The sequence below is a fragment of the Pleurodeles waltl genome, chromosome 4_1 (assembly GCF_031143425.1).
Source record: "Pleurodeles waltl isolate 20211129_DDA chromosome 4_1, aPleWal1.hap1.20221129, whole genome shotgun sequence".
Classification (NCBI taxonomy): Eukaryota; Metazoa; Chordata; class Amphibia; order Caudata; family Salamandridae; genus Pleurodeles; species Pleurodeles waltl.
Genome location: NC_090442.1, coordinates 140,770,482 through 140,792,068, shown reverse-complemented (window position 1 = coordinate 140,792,068; position 21,587 = coordinate 140,770,482). Strand labels below are relative to the sequence as shown.

At 49.0% G+C, this 21,587-nt stretch overlaps 1 protein-coding gene across 2 annotated transcripts in view; it reads right to left on the bottom strand.

Annotated features, from left to right (window-relative positions):
• LOC138287477 (aldo-keto reductase family 1 member B1-like) overlaps nucleotides 1-21,365 on the bottom strand; it is a 131,315-nt gene extending 109,950 nt beyond the window's left edge. For both annotated transcript variants that reach the window (XM_069227919.1, XM_069227920.1), the window contains exon 1: nucleotides 21,211-21,365. In XM_069227919.1, the coding sequence (XP_069084020.1) occupies nucleotides 21,211-21,276 (66 nt within the window). In that variant the 5' untranslated portion in view covers nucleotides 21,277-21,365. The remainder of the gene's footprint in view (nucleotides 1-21,210) is intronic.
• Nucleotides 21,366-21,587: the final 222 nt, after the last annotated feature.

Genomic DNA, 21,587 nt, shown 5'->3' with positions numbered 1-21,587 from the left:
GCCCTGCAAAAGGCAGGCCTCACTATCAAGGCTTCAAAGTGCCAGATAGGGCAGGGTAAGGTGGTTTATCTGGGACACCTTGTTGGTGGGGAACAGATTGCACCACTTCAGGGGAAAATCCAAACTATTATTGATTGGGTTCCCCCTACCACTCAGACTCAGGTGAGAGCCTTCCTAGGCCTCACTGGGTATTACAGGAGGTTCATTAAGAACTATGGCTCCATTGCAGCCCCTCTTAATGACCTCACATCCAAGAAAATGCCTAAAAAGGTATTGTGGACAGCAAGCTGTCAGAAAGCTTTTGAGGAGCTGAAGCAGGCCATGTGCTCTGCACCTGTCCTGAAAAGCCCTTGTTACTCTAAAAAATTCTATGTCCAAACTGATGCATCTGAATTAGGAGTAGGGGCAGTCCTATCACAACTTAATTCTGAGGGCCAGGATCAACCTGTTGCTTTTATTAGTAGAAGGTTGACCCCTAGAGAAAAGTGTTGGTCTGCCATTGAGAGGGAGGCCTTTGCTGTGGTCTGGGCTCTGAAGAAGTTGAGGCCATACCTGTTTGGCACTCACTTCATTTTTCAGACAGACCACAAACCTCTACTTTGGCTAAAACAAATGAAAGGTGAAAATCCTAAATTGTTGAGGTGGTCCATATCCCTACAGGGAATGAACTATACAGTGGAACATAGACCTGGGAGTAGCCACTCCAATGCAGATGGACTCTCCAGATATTTCCACTTAGACAATGAAGACTCATCAGGTCATGGCTAGTCTTATTGTCCTTCATTTGGGGGGGGGGGTTGTGTAGGAAAGTACCATCTTGCCTGGCATGTTACCCCCATTTTTCACTGTATATATGTTGTTTTAGTTGTATGTGTCACTGGGACCCTGGTAACCCAGGGCCCCAGTGCTCATAAGTGTGCCTGAATGTGTTACCTGTGTAGTGACTAACTGTCTCACTGAGGCTCTGCTAATCAGAACCTCAGTGGTTATGCTCTCTCATTTCTTTCCAAATTGTCACTGACAGGCTAGTGACCATTTTTACCAATTTACATTGGCTTACTGGAACACCCTTATAATTCCCTAGTATATGGTACTGAGGTACCCAGGGTATTGGGGTTCCAGGAGATCCCTATGGGCTGCAGCATTTCTTTTGCCACCCATAGGGAGCTCTGACAATTCTTACACAGGCCTGCCACTGCAGCCTGAGTGAAATAACGTCCACGTTATTTCACAGCCATTTTACACTGCACTTAAGTAACTTATAAGTCACCTATATGTCTAACCTTTACCTGGTAAAGGTTAGGTGCAAAGTTACTTAGTGTGAGGGCACCCTGGCACTAGCCAAGGTGCCCCCACATTGTTCAGAGCCAATTCACTGAACTTTGTGAGTGCGGGGACACCATTACACGCGTGCACTACATATAGGTCACTACCTATATGTAGCTTCACCATGGTAACTCCGAATATGGCCATGTAACATGTCTATGATCATGGAATTGCCCCCTCTATGCCATCCTGGCATTGTTGGTACAATTCCATGATCCCAGTGGTCTGTAGCACAGACCCTGGTACTGCCAGACTGCCCTTCCTGGGGTTTCACTGCAGCTGCTGCTGCTGCCATCCCCTCAGACAGGCAGCTGCCCTCCTGGGGTCCAGCCAGGCCTGGCCCAGGATGGCAGGACAAAGAACTTCCTCTGAGAGAGGGTGTGACACCCTCTCCCTTTGGAAAATGGTGTGAAGGCAGGGGAGGAGTAGCCTCCCCCAGCCTCTGGAAATGCTTTGTTGGGCACAGATGTGCCCAATTCTGCATAAGCCAGTCTACACCGGTTCAGGGACCCCTTAGCCCCTGCTCTGGCGCGAAACTGGACAAAGGAAAGGGGAGTGACCACTCCCCTGACCTGCACCTCCCCTGGGAGGTGTCCAGAGCTCCTCCAGTGTGCTCCAGACCTCTGCCATCTTGGAAACAGAGGTGCTGCTGGCACACTGGACTGCTCTGAGTGGCCAGTGCCACCAGGTGACGTCAGAGACTCCTGCTGATAGGCTCCTTCAGGTGTTAGTAGCCTTTCCTCTCTCCTAGGTAGCCAAACCCTCTTTTCTGGCTATTTAGGGTCTCTGTCTCTGGGGAAACTTTAGATAACGAATGCATGAGCTCAGCCGAGTTCCTCTGCATCTCCCTCTTCACCTTCTGATAAGGAATCGACCGCTGACCGCGCTGGAAGCCTGCAAACCTGCAACATAGTAGCAAAGACGACTACTGCAACTCTGTAACGCTGATCCTGCCACCTTCTCGACTGTTTTCCTGCTTGTGCATGCTGTGGGGGTAGCCTGCCTCCTCTCTGCACCAGAAGCTCCGAAGAAATCTCCCGTGGGTCGACGGAATCTTCCCCCTGCAACCGCAGGCACCAAAAAGCTGCATTACCGGTCCCTTGGGTCTCCTCTCAGCACGACGAGCGAGGTCCCTCGAATCCAGCGACGCTGTCCAAGTGACCCCCACAGTCCAGTGACTCTTCAGCCCAAGTTTGGTGGAGGTAAGTCCTTGCCTCACCTCGCTGGGCTGCATTGCTGGGAACCGCGACTTTGCAGCTACTCCGGCCCCTGTGCACTTCCGGCGGAAATCCTTCGTGCACAGCCAAGCCTGGGTCCACGGCACTCTAACCTGCATTGCACGACTTTCTAAGTTGGTCTCCGGCGACGTGGGACTCCTTTGTGCAACTTCGGCGAGCACCGTTTCACGCATCCTCGTAGTGCCTGTTTCTGGCACTTCTCCGGGTGCTACCTGCTTCAGTGAGGGCTCTTTGTCTCGCTCGATGTCCCCTCTCTCTGCAGGTCCAATTTGCGACCTCCTGGTCCCTCATGGGCCCCAGCAGCGTCCAAAAACGCCAAACGCACGATTTGCGTGTAGCAAGGCTTGTTGGCGTCCTTCCGGCGGGAAAACACTTTTGAACGACTCTCCAAGGCGAGAGGGATCCGTCCACCAAAGGGGAAGTCTCTAGCCCTTTTCGTTCCTGCAGAAACCTCAGCTTCTTCTGTCCAGTCGAAGCTTCTTTGCACCCGCAGCTGGCATTTCCTGGGCATCTGCCCATCTCCGACTTGCTTGTGACTTTTGGACTTGGTCCCCTTGTTCCACAGGTACCCTAGATTGGAAATCCACAGTTGTTGCATTGCTGGTTTGTGTCTTTCCTGCATTATTCCTCTAACACTACTCTTTTGTCCTTAGGGGAACTTTAGTGCACTTTGCACTCACTTTTCAGGGTCTTGGGGAGGGCTATTTTGCTAACTCTCACTATTTTCTGATAGTCCCAGCGACCCTCTACAAGGTCACATAGGTTTGGGGTCCATTCGTGGTTCGCATTCCACTTCTGGAGTATATGGTTTGTGTTGCCCCTATCCCTATGTTTCCCCATTGCATCCTATTGTAACTATACATTGTTTGCACTGTTTTCTAAGACTATACTGCATATTTTTGCTATTGTGTATATATATCTTGTGTATATTTCCTATCCTCTCACTGAGGGTACACTCTAAGATACTTTGGCATATTGTCATAAAAATAAAGTACCTTTATTTTTAGTATAACTGTGTATTGTGTTTTCTTATGATATTGTGCATATGACACTAAGTGGTACTGTAGTAGCTTCACACGTCTCCTAGTTCAGCCTAAGCTGCTCTGCTAAGCTACCATTATCTATCAGCCTAAGCTGCTAGACACCCTATACACTAATAAGGGATAACTGGGCCTGGTGCAAGGTGCAAGTACCCCTTGGTACTCACTACAAGCCAGTCCAGCCTCCTACAGTGTGCAAAGCAATGTTGTAACCATACCCTGGTCAGAAATATCCTCAAAACTCAACGCTTGTAACATACACCATCAATGTCCCACAATCAATGCCTCTTTGGGACACAACTATGTGTACTGTGTCTAATGGGTAGGTCAAGGGAGACCAGCAGAGAAAGAGGGTTTCTCAGAGATCCAAAATACTTTGAAATTCACTTCCACAACAAGAGCAATAGTGGAAGAACCAACCATTCATACCATCATACTTGCTTTCTCCCACTCTCCTACCTTGGAATTCATTTAATTTTGTAGGACAGAATCGCAAATAGGTGCAGAAAAATCAACTGAACTACAAGAAATTGTGGAGACAGCAACTTTTAAATAATAAAAAGATTGTAATGTGCCACTGGGGGGGTTCAATACCAATGCCCTGTAGTTGCATACAGCCCACACCCAGGCACTTCCTAGAGTATAAATAAAAGGACGTCAAACTGCTTGAGTCTGACTCAGTAATACACGAGCAGGTGTCCATGTCTTACTGACACGGGATGGAAAAGGCCCTTAGATAAGGCACACACAAGGTGGCGGAAAGGGTTTACTAAGGGCCACAAGGAAAGTGGTGCTGCAGTGGGTGCAGTGCCACCTTTCTTAAATTTGCCCCAAAATCCTTTCTGAAGATCCACTGATTTATTTTATCTTATTAACAGGGGCTCCACAAATAAAATAGGTTGAGAGGGGACCCCAAGTTAATTTTAGTTCTGTCTTTTTAGACCAGCTTACAAACTCTTAAGATCCTTCTGGAAGACTATCTAGAAGGACTTGTTGGCTATAAACTATTGTCCAACAGGCAACATAAAAAGATCTCTGGCGAAGTTCCCCCGCCGTGGGGCCCGTTGGGCATTGCAGCACCAGCCCAATGAGGAGCACAGCCCAATGATGAAGCATGCCACCATTGGCACCATTGCTCCTACAAGAGATTCTCCTTGGAAAGCTGCAGGGTCCAGACAGTCACAGCAAGTACACTTTGATGCCAGCCAAGGGTGGAGGACCTGGGGGGCACCACCAGGGCATCATGACTCACTCTGGCAGATCCCAACAGCAAGCTCAGGCAGGCCGAGGCAGGTCCAATTGCTGCTGCTCAGCTTGGCAGTTGCAGGGAAGCCTCTGGGAGTGTGTTGTGTCCCTGTAACTAAAACATGAAGTCCACTAACTAACTACTGGAGTTAGGGAGCCTGGGCTCAAGGCAAGCAGGTCCAGTCTTCCTTCTACACACAGAAGGGCAGTCCTTCCTATGAATCTCCCACAGTTGCAGGAGTGTTCTGATGAGAGGTTCTGAAGGCGCCACTTTTATCCCTAGTGCCAGTCTGCGGGTGTGGGATGTCCACTTTGTCTAATCTTCCTGCTTTCCTGGGTTTAGCTCCAAACTGTCTAGGGTAACAAGGGGTAGGCAGACCTAGGTGTCAGCTGCATTCGCCTGTGGAACGGCAGGCATCCCTTAAAAGTTAGAAAGGGGTGGGCAAGCCCTGAGGGTAACCTTTGAAGCTCAGGAAGGCTGAGGCCCAGGACATCCTGCTTATGAGAAAAACATCCTGTCCTACACAGAAGGCCCTTTTGCCCCTATGGCTGGAAGGAATACACAAACCAGCACAGGGGAGCCATTCAGTCTTGAGATGCTGTACTCAGGCAGAAAGGCACATTTGCCTTAGGCAGAAAAATGCCAACCTTCTAAAAGTGCCATTTTTAGACTAGTAACCTAAAATCTGACTTTATCATTAAAGACATTTTAGTCTATGATTTACTTGAGTTGTAACAGCATTTTCGATATAAGTTATCACTTATTAATTGTAATAAGGCACCAAGTGTTAGTGTATGGGAGAGATAGCTTTACAACAGTGAAAAACAACTTTAGGTGTTTTCCCTTGTCAGGACATGCAAAAGTTACATACGCATTTCTTACCTTTTATATCCTGTACACCCTGCCCTAGGAATTACTTATAAGTATTAAAAAGGAAGGTTTAGGTCTGGTATAAGTTTTATTTTAGCAGGTCGAAATGCAAGTTTAAAACTGCTGTTCCGGCTGCAGTGGCAGGCCTGAGACATGTTTTGCAGTTCTACATTAGTGGTGGGCACAAGGGGTGAGGCTACCCACTAGTAGCATTTTATTTACTGGCCCTGGATACATGTAGTATCATTTACTACGGACTTATAAGTAATTTCAGTATGCCAATGAGGTTTAGGTATGGGCAATTTTTACGATGTTTAGGGAGAGAGCATTTTAGCAATGGTTAGCTGGTGTAAACTGCCCAAATTCTTAATGCCAACAAAAACTAGTGCAGCAAAACAGGGGAGTGAAGGCAAAGAGTCTGGGTGAATACCACGCCAAGGGTGTCCAGTCTAACACTCACCTAGTCTAAATACACCGCCAAACTTCATCAACACATGAAAACTGCATTCCAAAGAATATTAGAGCACAGCCTCACTATTCATAAAAAGAAATTTAAGTTTCTTTTTGAACCAAAGATGAATTCCTTGAATGCATATTCTCCAAACAGAGCATCTGAGTTGATCCCAAGACGTTCAACAATATCAGAAATGTGCCAGCTTCCAAGTTGACAACAGAAGTGAGGAGCTTCCTAGGGATGGCGAACTTCTGTGGCACTTTATCTCCAACCTGACAACCAAATCCGGGCCTTTGAGAGCTCTGACAATAACACATATTAAGTGGGAGTGGGGTGAATTCCAAGACAAGACCTTTGGAAATATCAAAAAAGCCCTTCTCCATGATACAACGATGAGTTACTTTTACCTCAGTAGTTAATTGCAGACTCTAGCGGTGATCCTTATACAAGAACAAACCCAAGGGACATGGACACCTGTAGCTTTCACCTGGTCTAACTGATGTTGAGACCTGGTATGCATAAATTGAGTGGGAAGTGCTAGCCATCAAGGGGGGCTCATCCATTTTTGCTTGTACTTACATGGAAAGAACTTCTGAACCATTACTGATCACAACCCCCTGGTAAACCTTTTTCAAGGCACTGGTCAACACCCCCCACTGAGGATCGAGAAGTGGGTAGTGCTGTTGTAGCAAGACTAGCAAGAGGCTGTCTACAAGCAAAGAGTGGACAATCCAGCTGACTTCACGAGCAACATCCGCACAGCAGAGCAGCACCAAAGCAGCAATCTGCCAGACAGAAGAAATGGAAGAATATATTAAACATATGGCATGAGCAGCCTACCCACGAGCATTAGATCGTAGTGACTTTACATGTAAAAAAGAAAAAGGTGGATATCTGCAGAAAGACGTGGAAGCACTTAGGCAAAATAAGTGGAAGATCTTTCTGAGTCAACTTCAGAAATATGACAAAAAACCTAGAGACCCAGAGACAGCTATGGAGGACTAAGTCTAACCTCAGTGCCATAGATGAAGAACTTGTCTTGAGAAGTCGGCAGGTCGTCATTCCTCAAACTATGCAAGAAGTGTTTGTGCTTTCTCACCAGGGACACACAACCCACTGCTGATATTCCCTTTCCTGTTCCTCTGTCCCCTTTGTTCATTGTACCGCTGGTTACTTCTAAAGCAAGCCACAGCCATTTGGCTACAGCCGCATTATATGAATACTAAAAATAAAATAAATATTAAAAAGTTACATTTAGGGCAGGCGTTTCCAAGATGCTCGAGGGCATCTTGTGTGTTCCAGTAACGCAAGTTGAGGAGGTTTACTCACAAGATTATACTTAAACTAAGACGACTGTAAGACTCAAGCCTGCAATTTGTGCATGGAGAGAACTATGGGGCATACTTACATATCAGTCCTGATGCGCCACTTTTCTTGAATTGCCCTGCGTCACTCTAACGAGGCCATGTGTGCGCTGTATTTACAATACGGCGCACCATGGCACACGTTAGAACAATAGTGTTGACGCTATTGAGGCACTTTGCTGGATTAGTGCCATAATTATGGCGCTAATCCTGCAAACTAAAGGGAGGCCCATAGACTAATATGGGTGCATCATATTTAGGCAGGTGTTAAAAATTATGCAAAAATTTCACTGCGACATTTTTTAGCCTCCCAGTACCGGAATTCCCCCCTTGCATACATTATGCCTGGCGCAGGCATAATGTGGCGCAAGGGTTTACAAAGTGACGCAATGCAAGCATTGTACCACATTATAGATATGGTGCATTGGAAATGCCTACCTAATGCCACATTAGCGTAAAAAAATGACGCTAGAGTGGCGCAAGGGGCTTGTAAATATGCCCCTATGTTTTAAAGTTAGGAACCATGTGGCTGTCCGCTAACCAGCTCAGATAGACACTCACTGTCATCATCTCTAGTCCTGCATATGGGATTGCGACTCGCAAATTGCGAGTCGTAATCCCATTTCTTCCTACATCTGGCCCTTGTTTCCTTCTTCTTTGTACAGCATGTTGTACAGCATTGCCAAAAGGCACTGTCAACAACATTAAGGCCCTCATTACGAGGCTGGCGGTCGTAAGACCGCCAGCCATGCCGTGGTGATCTTTCTGCCTCGGAGCCAGCGGTAAGGACTGTCACATTATGTGTTGTGGGGCTTGGCAGATGCCAAGCCTCCACAACTGCGCCTGGCCCGCCGGTGCGGTCGCACCGCCGCGGTGAGCACCTCCAACCAGGCGGCAAGCCTCAGCCTGCCAGCCGGAAGACAAGGCTGCAAACTGCCAGGCTTTCCGTGGCGGTCGCCCCGCCACAAAAACCCTGGCAGTCATGCACCCGGCAACAGGACTCTCCATTCCTGTCGCCGGCACACACATGCACACGTCCCCACACATGCACACATCCCTCTACCCTTCCATACACTCACAAACACCCCCACCCCTTCATGCACTCATGCATTCACATACACACCCATTCAGCATACGCATACATCCACACAGACACCTCTTTCACTTGCAAACATGCACTCAGACACCCCCACTCACTCGCATTCATCCACACAGACACCCCCATACACGCGTACATACATGCACATACACATTCACATTGACTTGCATACACGCACGCATTCACCACACCCCTCCGCAGACATGTACCCAAACACAAAGACACCCCGTCCCCTCTTTCAGACGCCCACTTACCTTCTCCATCGAGGAGGACGTCAAGGAGGGGATGGGCCTGGCAGACTTGCATCGCCAGCACTACCCCGCTGTGAGGACTCCGCCAAGCCGTATTATGGCTTGTAATACGGCAGGCGAAGCCCTGCTACCGTGGCGGTGCTGGCGATGCACCCGCCACTTCGGAGTCGGACTTCTGCCCAGAAATGGGCAGAAGTCCTCCAAGGACTCCTAATATGGTGGGCAAAAGACCGCCAGCAGTGGCGATCTTTTGCCTGAAGCTGCTTCGGCGGTCCTGGAAAAGGACCGACAAAGTCGTAATGAGGCCCTAAGTCTCAAAGGCGAAACTTATTGGCTTTGCCAATGCTTGTTAGATTTGAATCTGGATTTGTCTACACAGAAGAGCATTCATGATACCATTAGCAGCCCTCCTGGTCAGCACTTTCTCTTCACTAATGTACTTTTGTCAGCAATACTCCAACAGCAAACACAGTGCTAAATATTCGGATCTCTGCAAACTAAAACATGGTGTTGCGTTCTCATGTGTAAGATGGCACGTACACTGGAGATATTGGCTGTATCACTCTGGACACCTGCATAACCTGTCTAACTGTCCAGTCACAATACTTCCAATCAGTAGCCACTATACAATCATTAGTTTGCTCTGTGTGCCTAGATTTCTAATAATTTTGCAGACACTGGTCCCATGACTAGCTCTCCCCGTGCTGCTGCATTGGTCTTTCTCCTGTCTTCTTCTTGCTTTTTCCCCTGTTTTATGAGTATATTCTCCTTGCTTTTCCTTCATTGCCCCTGATTTTTCCTTGCTTTCCCCCTGTTTTTGTGTGCCTTCTCCTTGCTTTTCCCTTGTTTTCATTGCTTTCTCCTTGCTTTGTCCCCACTTTTTGTGTGCCAGCGCCTTTAGATCCTCACAGGTGAATTGCAACGCTTTATAAATCCTTGATTGATTATCCGGACCCAAAATATATGTTATCTAGCAGCTAAATTACTGATCTTGGAAACTGGAGACCTCTCTTTTACTCTGGATTCCACTGAATAAAATACCCAAAAAACGTGTGACTCAGATCAAATCACTCACTTCTCCTTAAGTTCCCAATAAGAGTACCAAAAAATAAAACTGTACAGTGTACTATGTTTAGCGATGTCCAGATTATCAATCAGAAGTACGAATGCCTTTACTGGTTGCAAACCCTGCGATACGTAAATCGCAGGCTTAGCGACCAGTAATTGAGGTTTACACTAAACCCATTAAGTGATTCGGTAACAGGTTTACAAATTGCTAAATGAGTTTAGTAAACCATATTGAATCAGTATTTGGAAGGGGTGTGCTCAGCGCGTCCCTTCCAAATAGTGCTTCTTTTTGCTATGTATACATCTTTTGAGACAGAGATCCGGTTGCAAAACATTAGTATTTTACCGACGCCTCAAAGGAATTCGTAAGCCTTTCACAAATGGGAAGGAGTCCCTTACGTCCCCTCCCCCTCCCTTGTATCTTTTTCAGCATATTATGTTTGAGATGATAGCTCTGCCATGAAAATACTGAGTGAAGCGGGTGTGTTTATAAGAAAGGAGAGATGTGTGTGTCCATGTGTGTAGGATTGCACAAATTGCTCTTTTTGCTGCTGTCTGTAGCACTTGCAAGGAGGAGTGATGTTCTCCTGTCTCAGACAGTGAGTGGGGCATTTATTTAATTACTGTTACCACGGCCGGGATTAGGGCCTTGGACAGCAACACCTCAACCAGCAATGAATGCTGTGATACCTTCTACCTAACTCAAAGTATGGCGTGGCCTGGTAACCTATGTTGTTAAACAATTTACTGTAGCTGTGTTTTCATAGAGCCTGGTCTGTATTCCAGGAAGCATGCGTGGGCTTCAAAGCGCTATATGATCGGTGGTTGAGGTGGGCAAGATCTAATGGAAACGACGTAGCCAATTCTCCTACTTTTCCTTAAAAAAAACAACTGTTCCTAAATGGTTAATGCTGACTTTAAGGTGCATCACTGAAAGGGCTTAGAGGGGGTCTCCTAAACTGTGAACACAAGGGGGAGGCAGTCAGCTAAAGAACAACACCCCTTCTCACCGGAGTGCCTGCTAACTTAAAGACACGTAAATGTGTGCAACTGCTTAATCAGTAAATCTAAAGGCTGCCTGCGGTACGCTATAATACTCAAAATTTTGGACTCATTTGAAGCTTCATGGGAACATAGATTTATTTGTTTTGAGAGGTAAGGTAAGGGTGTTACAAGCGAAGTTCTGGGTTGTGTCCTTCTGAATTGAAACATAAAAAAGATTTGCACTAGGTGCAGTTGGACTGTGTATTGTTTAAAGATATATATATGAGAAGTGCTTGTTTTAGCAAATGCTAAATCTGTTTGCACAATTTCTTGAGACCTATCTGTTACTGTGTGTAATACAATTTTAAATTTAATGAGTTGCATATTGACAGTACTTTCACTCCACGGCTGGGACCTCTTGGCACTATAAATACACATCACTATTGTCTACAACAGCAAGTGGGATTCAGTTCTGTGACTGTCTTTGTGTATTATTTTATGTGCATTTGCTTGAAGGTGAAAGCTCAACAAAATAGTTGTAGAATATTTTATCTTCAGCCACATATCTGGTCCAGTCCGTAAAGGCTCAGAGCCCGCCAACAATGCACTCAGGATCACAATTCCCATTCTTCATTTAAGTACTTCAACGGCTATAGTTGATCACAAGCTTAACTCATGTTTACCCACAGAACGAACATTAAACATATAAATATTCATATCCGGTATACCAAGAGGAAACGCACCACAACATTTGCAACTTTCTCCTCTTTTTTGCTTTTGCAAAACAGAGAACCATCTGTCCGCATAATTGGTATCTCCGTCCTATTTTGCAGTGTGTGGGTACCAGATTTACAGAACTTCAGACAAAAGAATCAGGGGCATATTGTCCAAGATTTAATGATGTAAACCTGGGGCAGTGCAAAAGCGTTATGCCTCCCCAGGGTGTTTTACCTCTTTCCATGTGTGCTTCATACTGCTGCACACATGGACGAGGAAAACAGCTCTCAAGATTGTTTTGTGCAGGAAGGTGCCCCTTCCTGCACAAAACAATCCTGCATGCAAGACACACATTCTTGCACCTTGGTGCAAGGGTGTCTGAGTTGGCACTAGCCAGCAAATTGTGTGCTGGTGCAGGGGGGAAGGACAGGAATGCACTGTATTTCATAAATAGGGTGCAATCCTGCCCTTTCACATTGGTGTAGGGCAGCGCAGAAAGACTTGTGGAGCTGCCTTATGCCAATTGACCATAAATATGGGTCTCAGTTCTTGCAGTTTTTTTCTTTCTACCTACCTTTGGAGAAGACTGCACCAGACTGAGGTTCAGTAAGTCTGCCCTCTTGATAGTTACAGCCCAAGCATATTAATGAGAGGATGTCAAAAAAAGATACAAAGTAAGTGACTTCACCCCAGCAGTGAACCATAAGAAGCATTCGGCACAGATTTACAAAGAGCTGACATAATGCAGGACAGCAAGGAAGGTTGCTGTGCTGCATGAACTGGAGAAAGGAGATCTGCGCCAACCTAGAAAGAAGTGGTGCAATTCTGCTCTCTCCCTGAGCTGGCACACTTTGGGGGGTTTCTTCCTGCTCAAAAACGTTGTTTTAAGACAATGCACTTTTTGTACAGTATGTGTGCTGCATAATGTAGAAAAACTTTGGATTTGCATCAAAATCCATGGATGGTTGCACAGGAATGCACATTCACCTCCCATGGAACGCCCAATTGGTGCGAGTACCACACGGAAGGACATTGCACTGCGTTACTCATGGTTAAAAACCAAGGCAAATTGCCATTCGCGTTGGTTTGGATATACCAACCAGTATTCTGCCGTAGGGCTGCATTAAAAAATGAACGCAAACCCGAAGCAAATCTTTGTAAACCTGGTCATGGCTTGTGTGTGCCATTGAAGAGCTGACGGGGCCATGCAACAGTATTCTTGATTGTACATGCATGCCACTGAAGCTACAGGGTGCAGAACGCTGTTTAATATAAAAAGCCTCTGAGGCGTTATGTCTTGGGCCTGAATAGCATGTTTACTCTTGCTCAACTAAATTTTAAACATTTTCTCGACCTCTGAAGGATGAAAAGCCCATTAAGATTTGAACCTGGGATTTCAAGGTAAAATACAGCCTCCTGGGCACCACCAGATCTGACTGGTTTGTTGATCATGCGTAGCTACACCTCTCACAACATGATCGCCATGCCTCAGATGGAACTGTACCTAATGATGAGCTGTGATTGTACCGGCTGTAGTTTCAACCCTGTTGATCAAACAGCAAATTCCCCCCACGTGTGCTGCCCTTTTTAACTGCAGGTTTGTCCCCAGCATGGGGAAATGAACTAAATCTAACTGAATCGGGGTGGGCTTTTGAAAGTTAAGACGCGATTATATTAAAAAAGCACGAAGCAAAGTGTGGAGTGAAGGCCATATCAACAAACTTGCTCACTTCAAGGCCATAAGCAGTGATAAGAGAATCTGCAAGGAGACAGCGTCCTTGTCACTTCAACTATACCGTGCCCATTCCGCTCCAAACTGTGGCGGGGCACTGTCCACGGCAGTAGGCTGCAACGATGACGTTGGCCCTCCTGACTGCTGTTGCAGCAAGGTACCGCAATTATCAGATTCCAGTGTGCCCCTTACATTCCGGGACCCTGGTGCCACTACACCTGCTGCACCAATTATTGCTGCTGCCATTTATTAGTGAGATAAACATTAAAGATAAATGCCAAGTCTTACTATTCTATCCAGAGCAGTTTTTTTTTATTAAACAACGGCTGTACCATGTCCACAAAGAATTTGCACCTTCAGGACTCAGGCCAGTCAGAAGCCATTTGATTTACCAGGCCTATGAGGGGGCCCGCGGGAAGCATAGAGCAACGCTCTAGTCTTCCCCGCGGGACGGTTCGGGGAAAGGAAGTGACGGCGGGACAGGGGATTGGGAGTAAGGTAAGTGGGGGTGGGTCTTAGGGGTGGGAATAAAAAGGGGTGGGGGTGGAGGGACCGGCCTCTTTCCGCGCGGACCCATCGTGCGGATAGTTTGGCCGGTCCCTGTGGGTGCATTTTTATAAAGGTAGTGTGGGGTCTCGGCGGTGCGGTCGGTGGGGCGCGCGGCAACCGGGGCTGGGCACACGCTATCCCCCGTGGGCGGGAATTAACAGGGGGCGGCAAGCGCTCCTCCGCGGGCGGCCGTTCCCCCTTTCCAGGCTGCACGTGTGGTTTGGCAGCCGGCCAGGCCGCGCCGCGGCTCCGCGGCCGGGAAAAATATCGGGTTGCGGTAGCAACCAGAATTAGACAGAAACAACCGGGACCAGAAAGGAACCGGTCGGGCACTACTATTAAAAAAAAAAAAAAAAAAAAAAATATACATAAATATATATGTATTTCTTTTAAATAACTGGGAACACAACTTAGAAGGACACACACAGGGCAGAGAGTTTTTTCCCCCCGCACTCGGTAGGGGAGCCCCCCCCCCCCCCCAAAAAAAAAAAAAAAAAAAAATAAATAGATAAATAGATATTTATATAGTTAAAAATAATAAGGGATTTTTAACATAGAGCCCTTGTCTTCGTTTCCCACCGAGTACAGGAGGCCCGGACACAAAAAAAAAAAAAAAAAAGGGGAGGCCCGCCCCTGCGCCATGGCAGCCAGCCACGACGCGGAGGCGGTACGGGCCGCGCTTCGCGTACTTGGCGAAGCGGGTCGGGCTGACCTCCTCAGGCCTGGGGTTTTAGAACAGGCTTGGGTGGGTATGGTGCGGCCGACGCGTGCCGCGTCAAGCGGAGTAGCGGCGGCCGTAGCCGCATGCACATCCCCCGAGAGGCCCAAGAAACCCAAAAAAGCGGCGGTGGAAAGGGCGCATGGCGTACCCTCTCCCACCAGCCAATCAGGTGACGGGGAAGATCCAGTGGTCGAGCCAGGCCCATCAGACGAGGGCACGGCACCAGCGCGCCAGGTGGGGGGCATAGATCCGCCCCAGGATCAGTTTTTAGAGACAGACGCCCCCGTGCAGGATGAGTTAGTGCGCGAGCATCCCGCACCCCCCACTGACCCCATGCCCATGGACCTGTCTCTGCCTAAGGGCGGGGCTAACAACAACACCAAAAAGAAAGGCAAGGGGCCCAGACTCACGGGCGGGTTGGGCAAGGGTAGGGCCGGTAAGGGGCAGTCCCATGAGACGCGAGGGCAGGCAGGGGAGTCGACGCCCCCCGGCCCCTGGCCTGGCAGGCTAGATATGGACGAGGCTTGGGACCTAGAGGCCAGGATTAAGGAACAGCGCCGCATAGTGGCAGAAACGGAGGACAGGTGGGCCCAATTGTGCTTGGAGAGGGACATGTCCGTGCCACACGGCCGGCAGCTAAAAAGACCAGCAGATAGCGTAGGCAGCACAGGAACCAGGCCGCAAGACGCCGGGAAAGGTAGTTGGGTATGGGTCCCGAGCGACAGGGGCCAGGAAACAGGGATGGATAGCGGTCTAGGCAGCGCGGTGGGTACCAGTGGCGCATGCGGCCAGACTGGGCGCGGAAGGTCAATGCCAAGGCAAGAGGTTGGCAGAAAGAAGGCGATGCCAACGGGGCGCAACACGGCCCCTGCACGTTGGTCCGAAGCGCTAGAGGGGTCTTCGGCGGCCTTCTCTACTCCGCAGGATCGGGGACAATACAGAGGTGGCGGACGCCACGAGGGCCATGAGGATAACCCTGCTAACTATATGATGATGAGCGGGAACGCTAGTAAACAGATGGATGTGTGTGAGGATGATGTGCTGGAACTGGATTATGAGGAGGAGCTGGAGGAATGGGAAGAGGGGGAGATCAGGGAGACAGAGATACTCAGCTTAAGGGGGAGGGGAAGAGGACGCAGGAGCGGCGCAACCCCCCTCTCCGTTTCTATTTTTCAGGAACGGGACTACGGCAGTGGTCCACAAGGAAAGAGGCAAGAGCAAGCACGGGGCCGAGGGGCCCGGAAGGTTTCGCGGCCTGTGGCTACACAAGGAGGAGGTAAAGGGCAATGGTGGTCGGTCTGGGGGGATGGCGGAAAAGGGGATGATGCGCCAATTTACAAGTCTGTAGGAGTAGGTGATGGTTCGATACTTGACCCAGTACCAGCTAAGGATAAACAGGGCGGGGAAAAAGGTACAGAGACACAAGCCAGAGCCACGACCGAGGGCGAGGGTGGAGACAAGGCAACAGGGGAGAAGTCAGGCGCAGAAGCAAAAGAAGGGGGTGAACACAAGAAGAGGCTACCCTATATGGGATTGGCGATGCCTTTGGGCTCACATGTGGCGGAGAAAACGAAAGCCAGAATATGGAGACACGAGTATGTGGACGTTTTTAAGTTATTACATAGGGACATACAAGCCAAGGAAGGGTCTAAGGAGGAGGAATGGGAGCTGGCCCGTAGGCCGAGGGTCCCAATCAATATGGATAACTGGACATCGGCGTTTCTGATTTTTGCGAGTATTTATTGTGAGAAATACCCTGACAGAGCTATAGCGCTATTTAAATACATGGACATTATTAGGAAAGCGCAGATGCATTTTGGGGGTTTTGCCTGGCTGAGTTACGACGAAGAGTTCAGAGCCCGAGTGAGCATTAACCCAGATAAGCCATGGGGGGATGTCGACCCAGAATTATGGATGCAATGGATGGCGTCATCGCAATCCACGGCATCAACTCATACAGCGAGTGGTTTACCGGTGATCTATAAGCCATTTCAGGCACGTCCCGCTCCGGGGGGGGCGGGTGTGGGACAGAAAACAACACCTAGCACGACAGGAGCGTGCTGGAATTTCAACAAGGGTTTCTGCTCCAGACATCCTTGTAAATTTAAACACGACTGCTCCAAGTGCGGGGGCCGTCATCCGGTCACACAATGTTTTTCACTTTCCAGCCCCTCCGAGCAATGGAGGGCCTCAAAAGGCAGAGGGACCCAGGGCGCTCCTGCTCCAAAGGGGACCTACTCCAGTTAGGGTAGATTTTATCTTGCCATGGCTTCACAGATACCCGGATGAGGCAGCTGCGTTGAAGTTAGCTGTAGGTTTTCAAGAGGGGTTCAGGGTCAGCTATCAAGGCCCGCGGGAGAGGCGCTGGGCAGACAACTTGCGGTCTGCGAAGGAACTACCTCAAGTGGTTAGGAAGAAGCTGGACAAGGAGCTGTCATTAGGTAGAATTGCGGGCCCATTCTATGAGTGGCCAAGTCAGAATTTAATGATCTCCCCATTGGGAGTCGTGCCGAAGAAGGCCCCGGGTGAGTTCAGGTTGATTCATCACCTATCATGGCCGGAGGGCACATCGGTTAACGATTTCATTGCGGCAGAAGATACCAGAGTGGAGTATGCGTCGGTGGATGATGCTATTAAATTGGTCAGGGGGTGTGGCAATGGCGCAGAACTGGCAAAATGCGACATACAATCTGCCTTCCGGTTGCTACCAATACACCCTGGGGACTTTGATTTGCTGGGGATGCAGTTTGAAGGGGCCATCTATGTGGACAGGGTTCTGCCCATGGGTTGCGCAATTTCATGCGCTTTGTTCGAAGCATTTAGCACCTTCATGCAGTGGGTGTTTGTAAAAAGTAGTGGGCACTATGCGGTGACCCATTATTTGGATGATTTCCTGTTCGTAGGGAAAAAGAATTCAGGTGAATGCCAGAGGGCCCTGACAATCTTTCAGGAGACGGCACAACAGATGGGGGTGCCTTTGGCACCCGAAAAAACTGAAGGCCCCGCAGCGGTACTAACTTTTCTGGGTATTGAGTTGGACTCCAATACTATGACGGCCAGATTACCAGCACAGAAGGTAACGGAGATACTGGTTTTCTTGGGTCTGGTGAAAGAGGCACGAAAAATCGACTTGCGGACAGCCCAGAAGCTGTTGGGGTATCTCAATTTTGCTTGCAGGGTAGTTAGGGGGGGAAGGACTTTCTGTAGGCGATTGGGTTTGTCCATGTCGGGTGCAGTTTTGCCACACCACAGAATAAGAGTGTCGACGGGACTTAGAGAAGATGTGAGAGTGTGGGAAGCATTTTTGAAACAATTCAATGGGGTATCTATGTGGTTCTGTGAAGAAGAGACAGTGTGGCAGGTGCAGATTTTTTCGGATGCGGCGGGAGCGCATGGCTTTGGGATTTTCTGGGACGGCCGGTGGTGCGCGGAGGCGTGGCCAACATTATGGTTAAAACAGGGAAGAAGTATTGCCTTTTTGGAATTTTTTCCCCTCCTGGTGGCCATGGCGGTATGGGGACAGGAATTGGCAAACAGGACAGTTTTATTCAGAATCGACAATATGGCGGTTGTCGAGCTGGTGAACAGACAGAAGGCGAGGGATGTGAGGGTGTTGCGCTTGTTGCGCCGTTTTATGTTGCAATGTTTATCTTTGAATGTGATATTTAAAGCTGTACATATTCCAGGAGTTTTCAACGAGATTGCGGATTCCCTGTCTCGTTCACAGTGGCAGCGTTTCAGCAACCTGGCGCCAGGAGCAGAACAGAACAAGACACCGGTCCCGGCAGACATTTGGGAATGGGGGGCATGATCACAGGGCTGGTGGAGATGTCCTTAGCGGAATCTACTCGGCGAAGTTACCGGCTGGCTTGGTTGGATTTTCAGTTTTTTGAACGGTTTATAGGAAGTTTTGGGGGACAAAGCAAAGGACAGTTAGAGCATCGGGCGTTGCGTTTTGTGCTGCATATGATTCAGAAAGGGCTGTCAGCAGCCACTATCGGGGGAAAATTGGCAGGGGTATCGTTTTATGGGAAATTGTTTTTTGATCACGACCCGGCAAGAAACGATCTGCTGGGAAGGATGCTGAAAGGTTGGGGCAGGATTAGATCGGTAGAGGGTAGAGCGGCCAGGGAGCCCATTGATTTTGATTTATTACTGGAGTTGTTACACGTACTGCCGGTATGTTGCGCAGACGATTACGAATTGGCACTTTTTCGACTATGCATGGTGTGGATGTTTTTTGGAGCTTTCCGAGTGTCAGAGTTGCTGGGGGTTGGCAGGGCGGTGGGGGTACGCTACAAGGATGTGTGCGCGCACGGTGGCCGTTTAGGGATTTGGCTTAGACGATCAAAAACCGATCAACTAGGCAGGGGTAAGTGGGTATGGTTAGAAAAAGGGGGCAACGTGTTGGCCTGCCCTGTTGCGGAATGGAGTAAGTGGCAATTTTCAGGCAGGTTGGAAAAAGAAGAAGGGGTTTTCACACACAGGTCAGGCTCCAAGCTCACCAGTTTTCAGTTCCTGCGAGTATTAAGGATGGCTTTAGGACGTGTGGGCCGTCAGGCCATGGATTTTGGCACGCATTCATTCAGAATTGGGGCGGCCACGGCTGCGGCGCATTTGGGTTGGGACTGGGCAAAGATTAGGGCAATAGGCCGCTGGAGATCAAGGTGTTGTGAACGATACGTTAGACCCTGAGATGTGAGGAGGGATAGCTTCAAAGTTTTGGTTGAGGGGGGGGGGGGTTTTGGATGTTCAAAAACACATGTTACAGTTATTTTTCCGTTGCAGGAGATGCGATTGGTCCATCGCAGGGCAAGACGGTGACATGGCTGGTCGGCCATTCATTTGTACATTGGGCAGCGAAGTTCGCCGAGAAGCAGATATATGGTCGGGCCTTGGGACTATCCAGCAGACGGCACGAGGTGCTATGGTGGGGGAAGAGCGGAATGCGGTGGGGTAACCTGCTTCCTTTCATCACTACTAACTTATCGAACTGGGGATGTCCCGATTTGTTGATCATTCATTTGGGAGAGAATGATTTGGTAAAATTATCAGGACTCACGCTACTGCAGCACATGCAGAGGGACTTGGAGATTCTCAAGGAAAAACTGCATGGTACATGCTTGGTTTGGACAGAGCTTGTTCCACGTAGAGTGTGGAGAGGGGCAGTAAAGTACGGAGCCATGGAACGGGCTCGAAGGAAACTTAACAGAGCAATGAGAGTGTTCTGCTGGGCTCAGGGGATAAAGATACTTAAGCATGAAAATATTACGGAGCAGGAGGCAGCTTTATTCAGAGATGATGGGGTCCACTTGTCCACACTAGGGAATGCGTATTATTTGACAGATCTGAGACTGCTGGTTGAAGAGTTGTGGGGAGAGAATTTGTGGATTACAAACAAGAAATGAGTAGCGCGGGGTGCAGTAGCGTGTCTGGTGGGGGGTGGGGCAGCACAACGCCAAGTGGGTTGGTGCTGGTTGGCAGTAGATGGGGGAGGGTGGTGAGCCAGATGCGGGCTTGGCCACCCTTCCAGGGAATAAACAAGCAGGTGAAGGCTCTGAGTGGGGGTACGCACGAACCAAATGGGGCATGAAAGGAAAAGGGGAGTGCGTAGGGGAATGGAAACGAAATAAGGGTTTGAAGGGGAAGGATGAGCAAGGCAGATGTTAAAGGGAGGGCGTTAATAAAGTTACGGTTTACGTTATAAAAGTTAAGGTTATTTTGCTTATGCAACCCTGTCCTAATAAATGACCTTTTACACTAAGAATACAGCTGTCACTGAGTTATTTCCCGATGAGGGGGCCCGCGGGAAGCATAGAGCAACGCTCTAGTCTTCCCCGCGGGACGGTTCGGGGAAAGGAAGTGACGGCGGGACAGGGGATTGGGAGTAAGGTAAGTGGGGGTGGGTCTTAGGGGTGGGAATAAAAAGGGGTGGGGGTGGAGGGACCGGCCTCTTTCCGCGCGGACCCATCGTGCGGATAGTTTGGCCTCCCACCCACCCGGCAATTGGAAGAAGAGTTTTGAAGGATGGAAGTTAGAGGTAGGGCAAAAAAGGGGGGAGGTTTACTTGTCAGTTAGGGCAGGTTGCAGCAGAGAGCGAGCAGTAGATGGGGGAGGGTGGTGAGCCAGATGCGGGCTTGGCCACCCTTCCAGGGAATAAACAAGCAGGTGAAGGCTCTGAGTGGGGGTACGCACGAACCAAATGGGGCATGAAAGGAAAAGGGGAGTGCGTAGGGGAATGGAAACGAAATAAGGGTTTGAAGGGGAAGGATGAGCGAGGCAGATGTTAAAGGGAGGGCGTTAATAAAGTTACGGTTTACGTTATAAAAGTTAAGGTTATTTTGCTTATGCAACCCTGTCCTAATAAATGACCTTTTACACTAAGAATACAGCTGTCACTGAGTTATTTCCCGAAGGAAAATTTACGAGTGAAACCCAGCTGTGTACGTTTCACACATGAGCTGGAAACTCCTTCTGTGCAAGAGTGCCCACTTGGGCACCGTGCCTACTGCCTGATCTATTCCAAAGTACGTGTATAGTCCCCTCCGTACCTTCCACGTGCCCAGCCCCAGCGCTGGCATGAGGGCCCCGGTGCTCAGCTTCACGCAGGTGGCCATGGCTGCTGGAGGTCGCGAGGCAGCGCTTCTTGAGAGGAACGTCTGTTAAAAAGGGTGCGCGTGAGATGCAGGTAGCGCGAGCCCTACAAGCTCTCAGACTAGCGCGCGCCACGCCTCTACGGTCTCTGTCCTTAGGCGGCCCGGGGACTTCGTGGCTTCTGATTGGCCAGGCGGCTGTGGACCGAGCAAGCCAGAAAACGGCATTATTTTCCAACCAGTGTTGCCAGCACTCAGGGGTATAGCTTCGGGGGATAACGGTGGATGTTCGTGGTGTAACCCTCCCTCCCTCCAGAAAATCCATTATTAGCTTT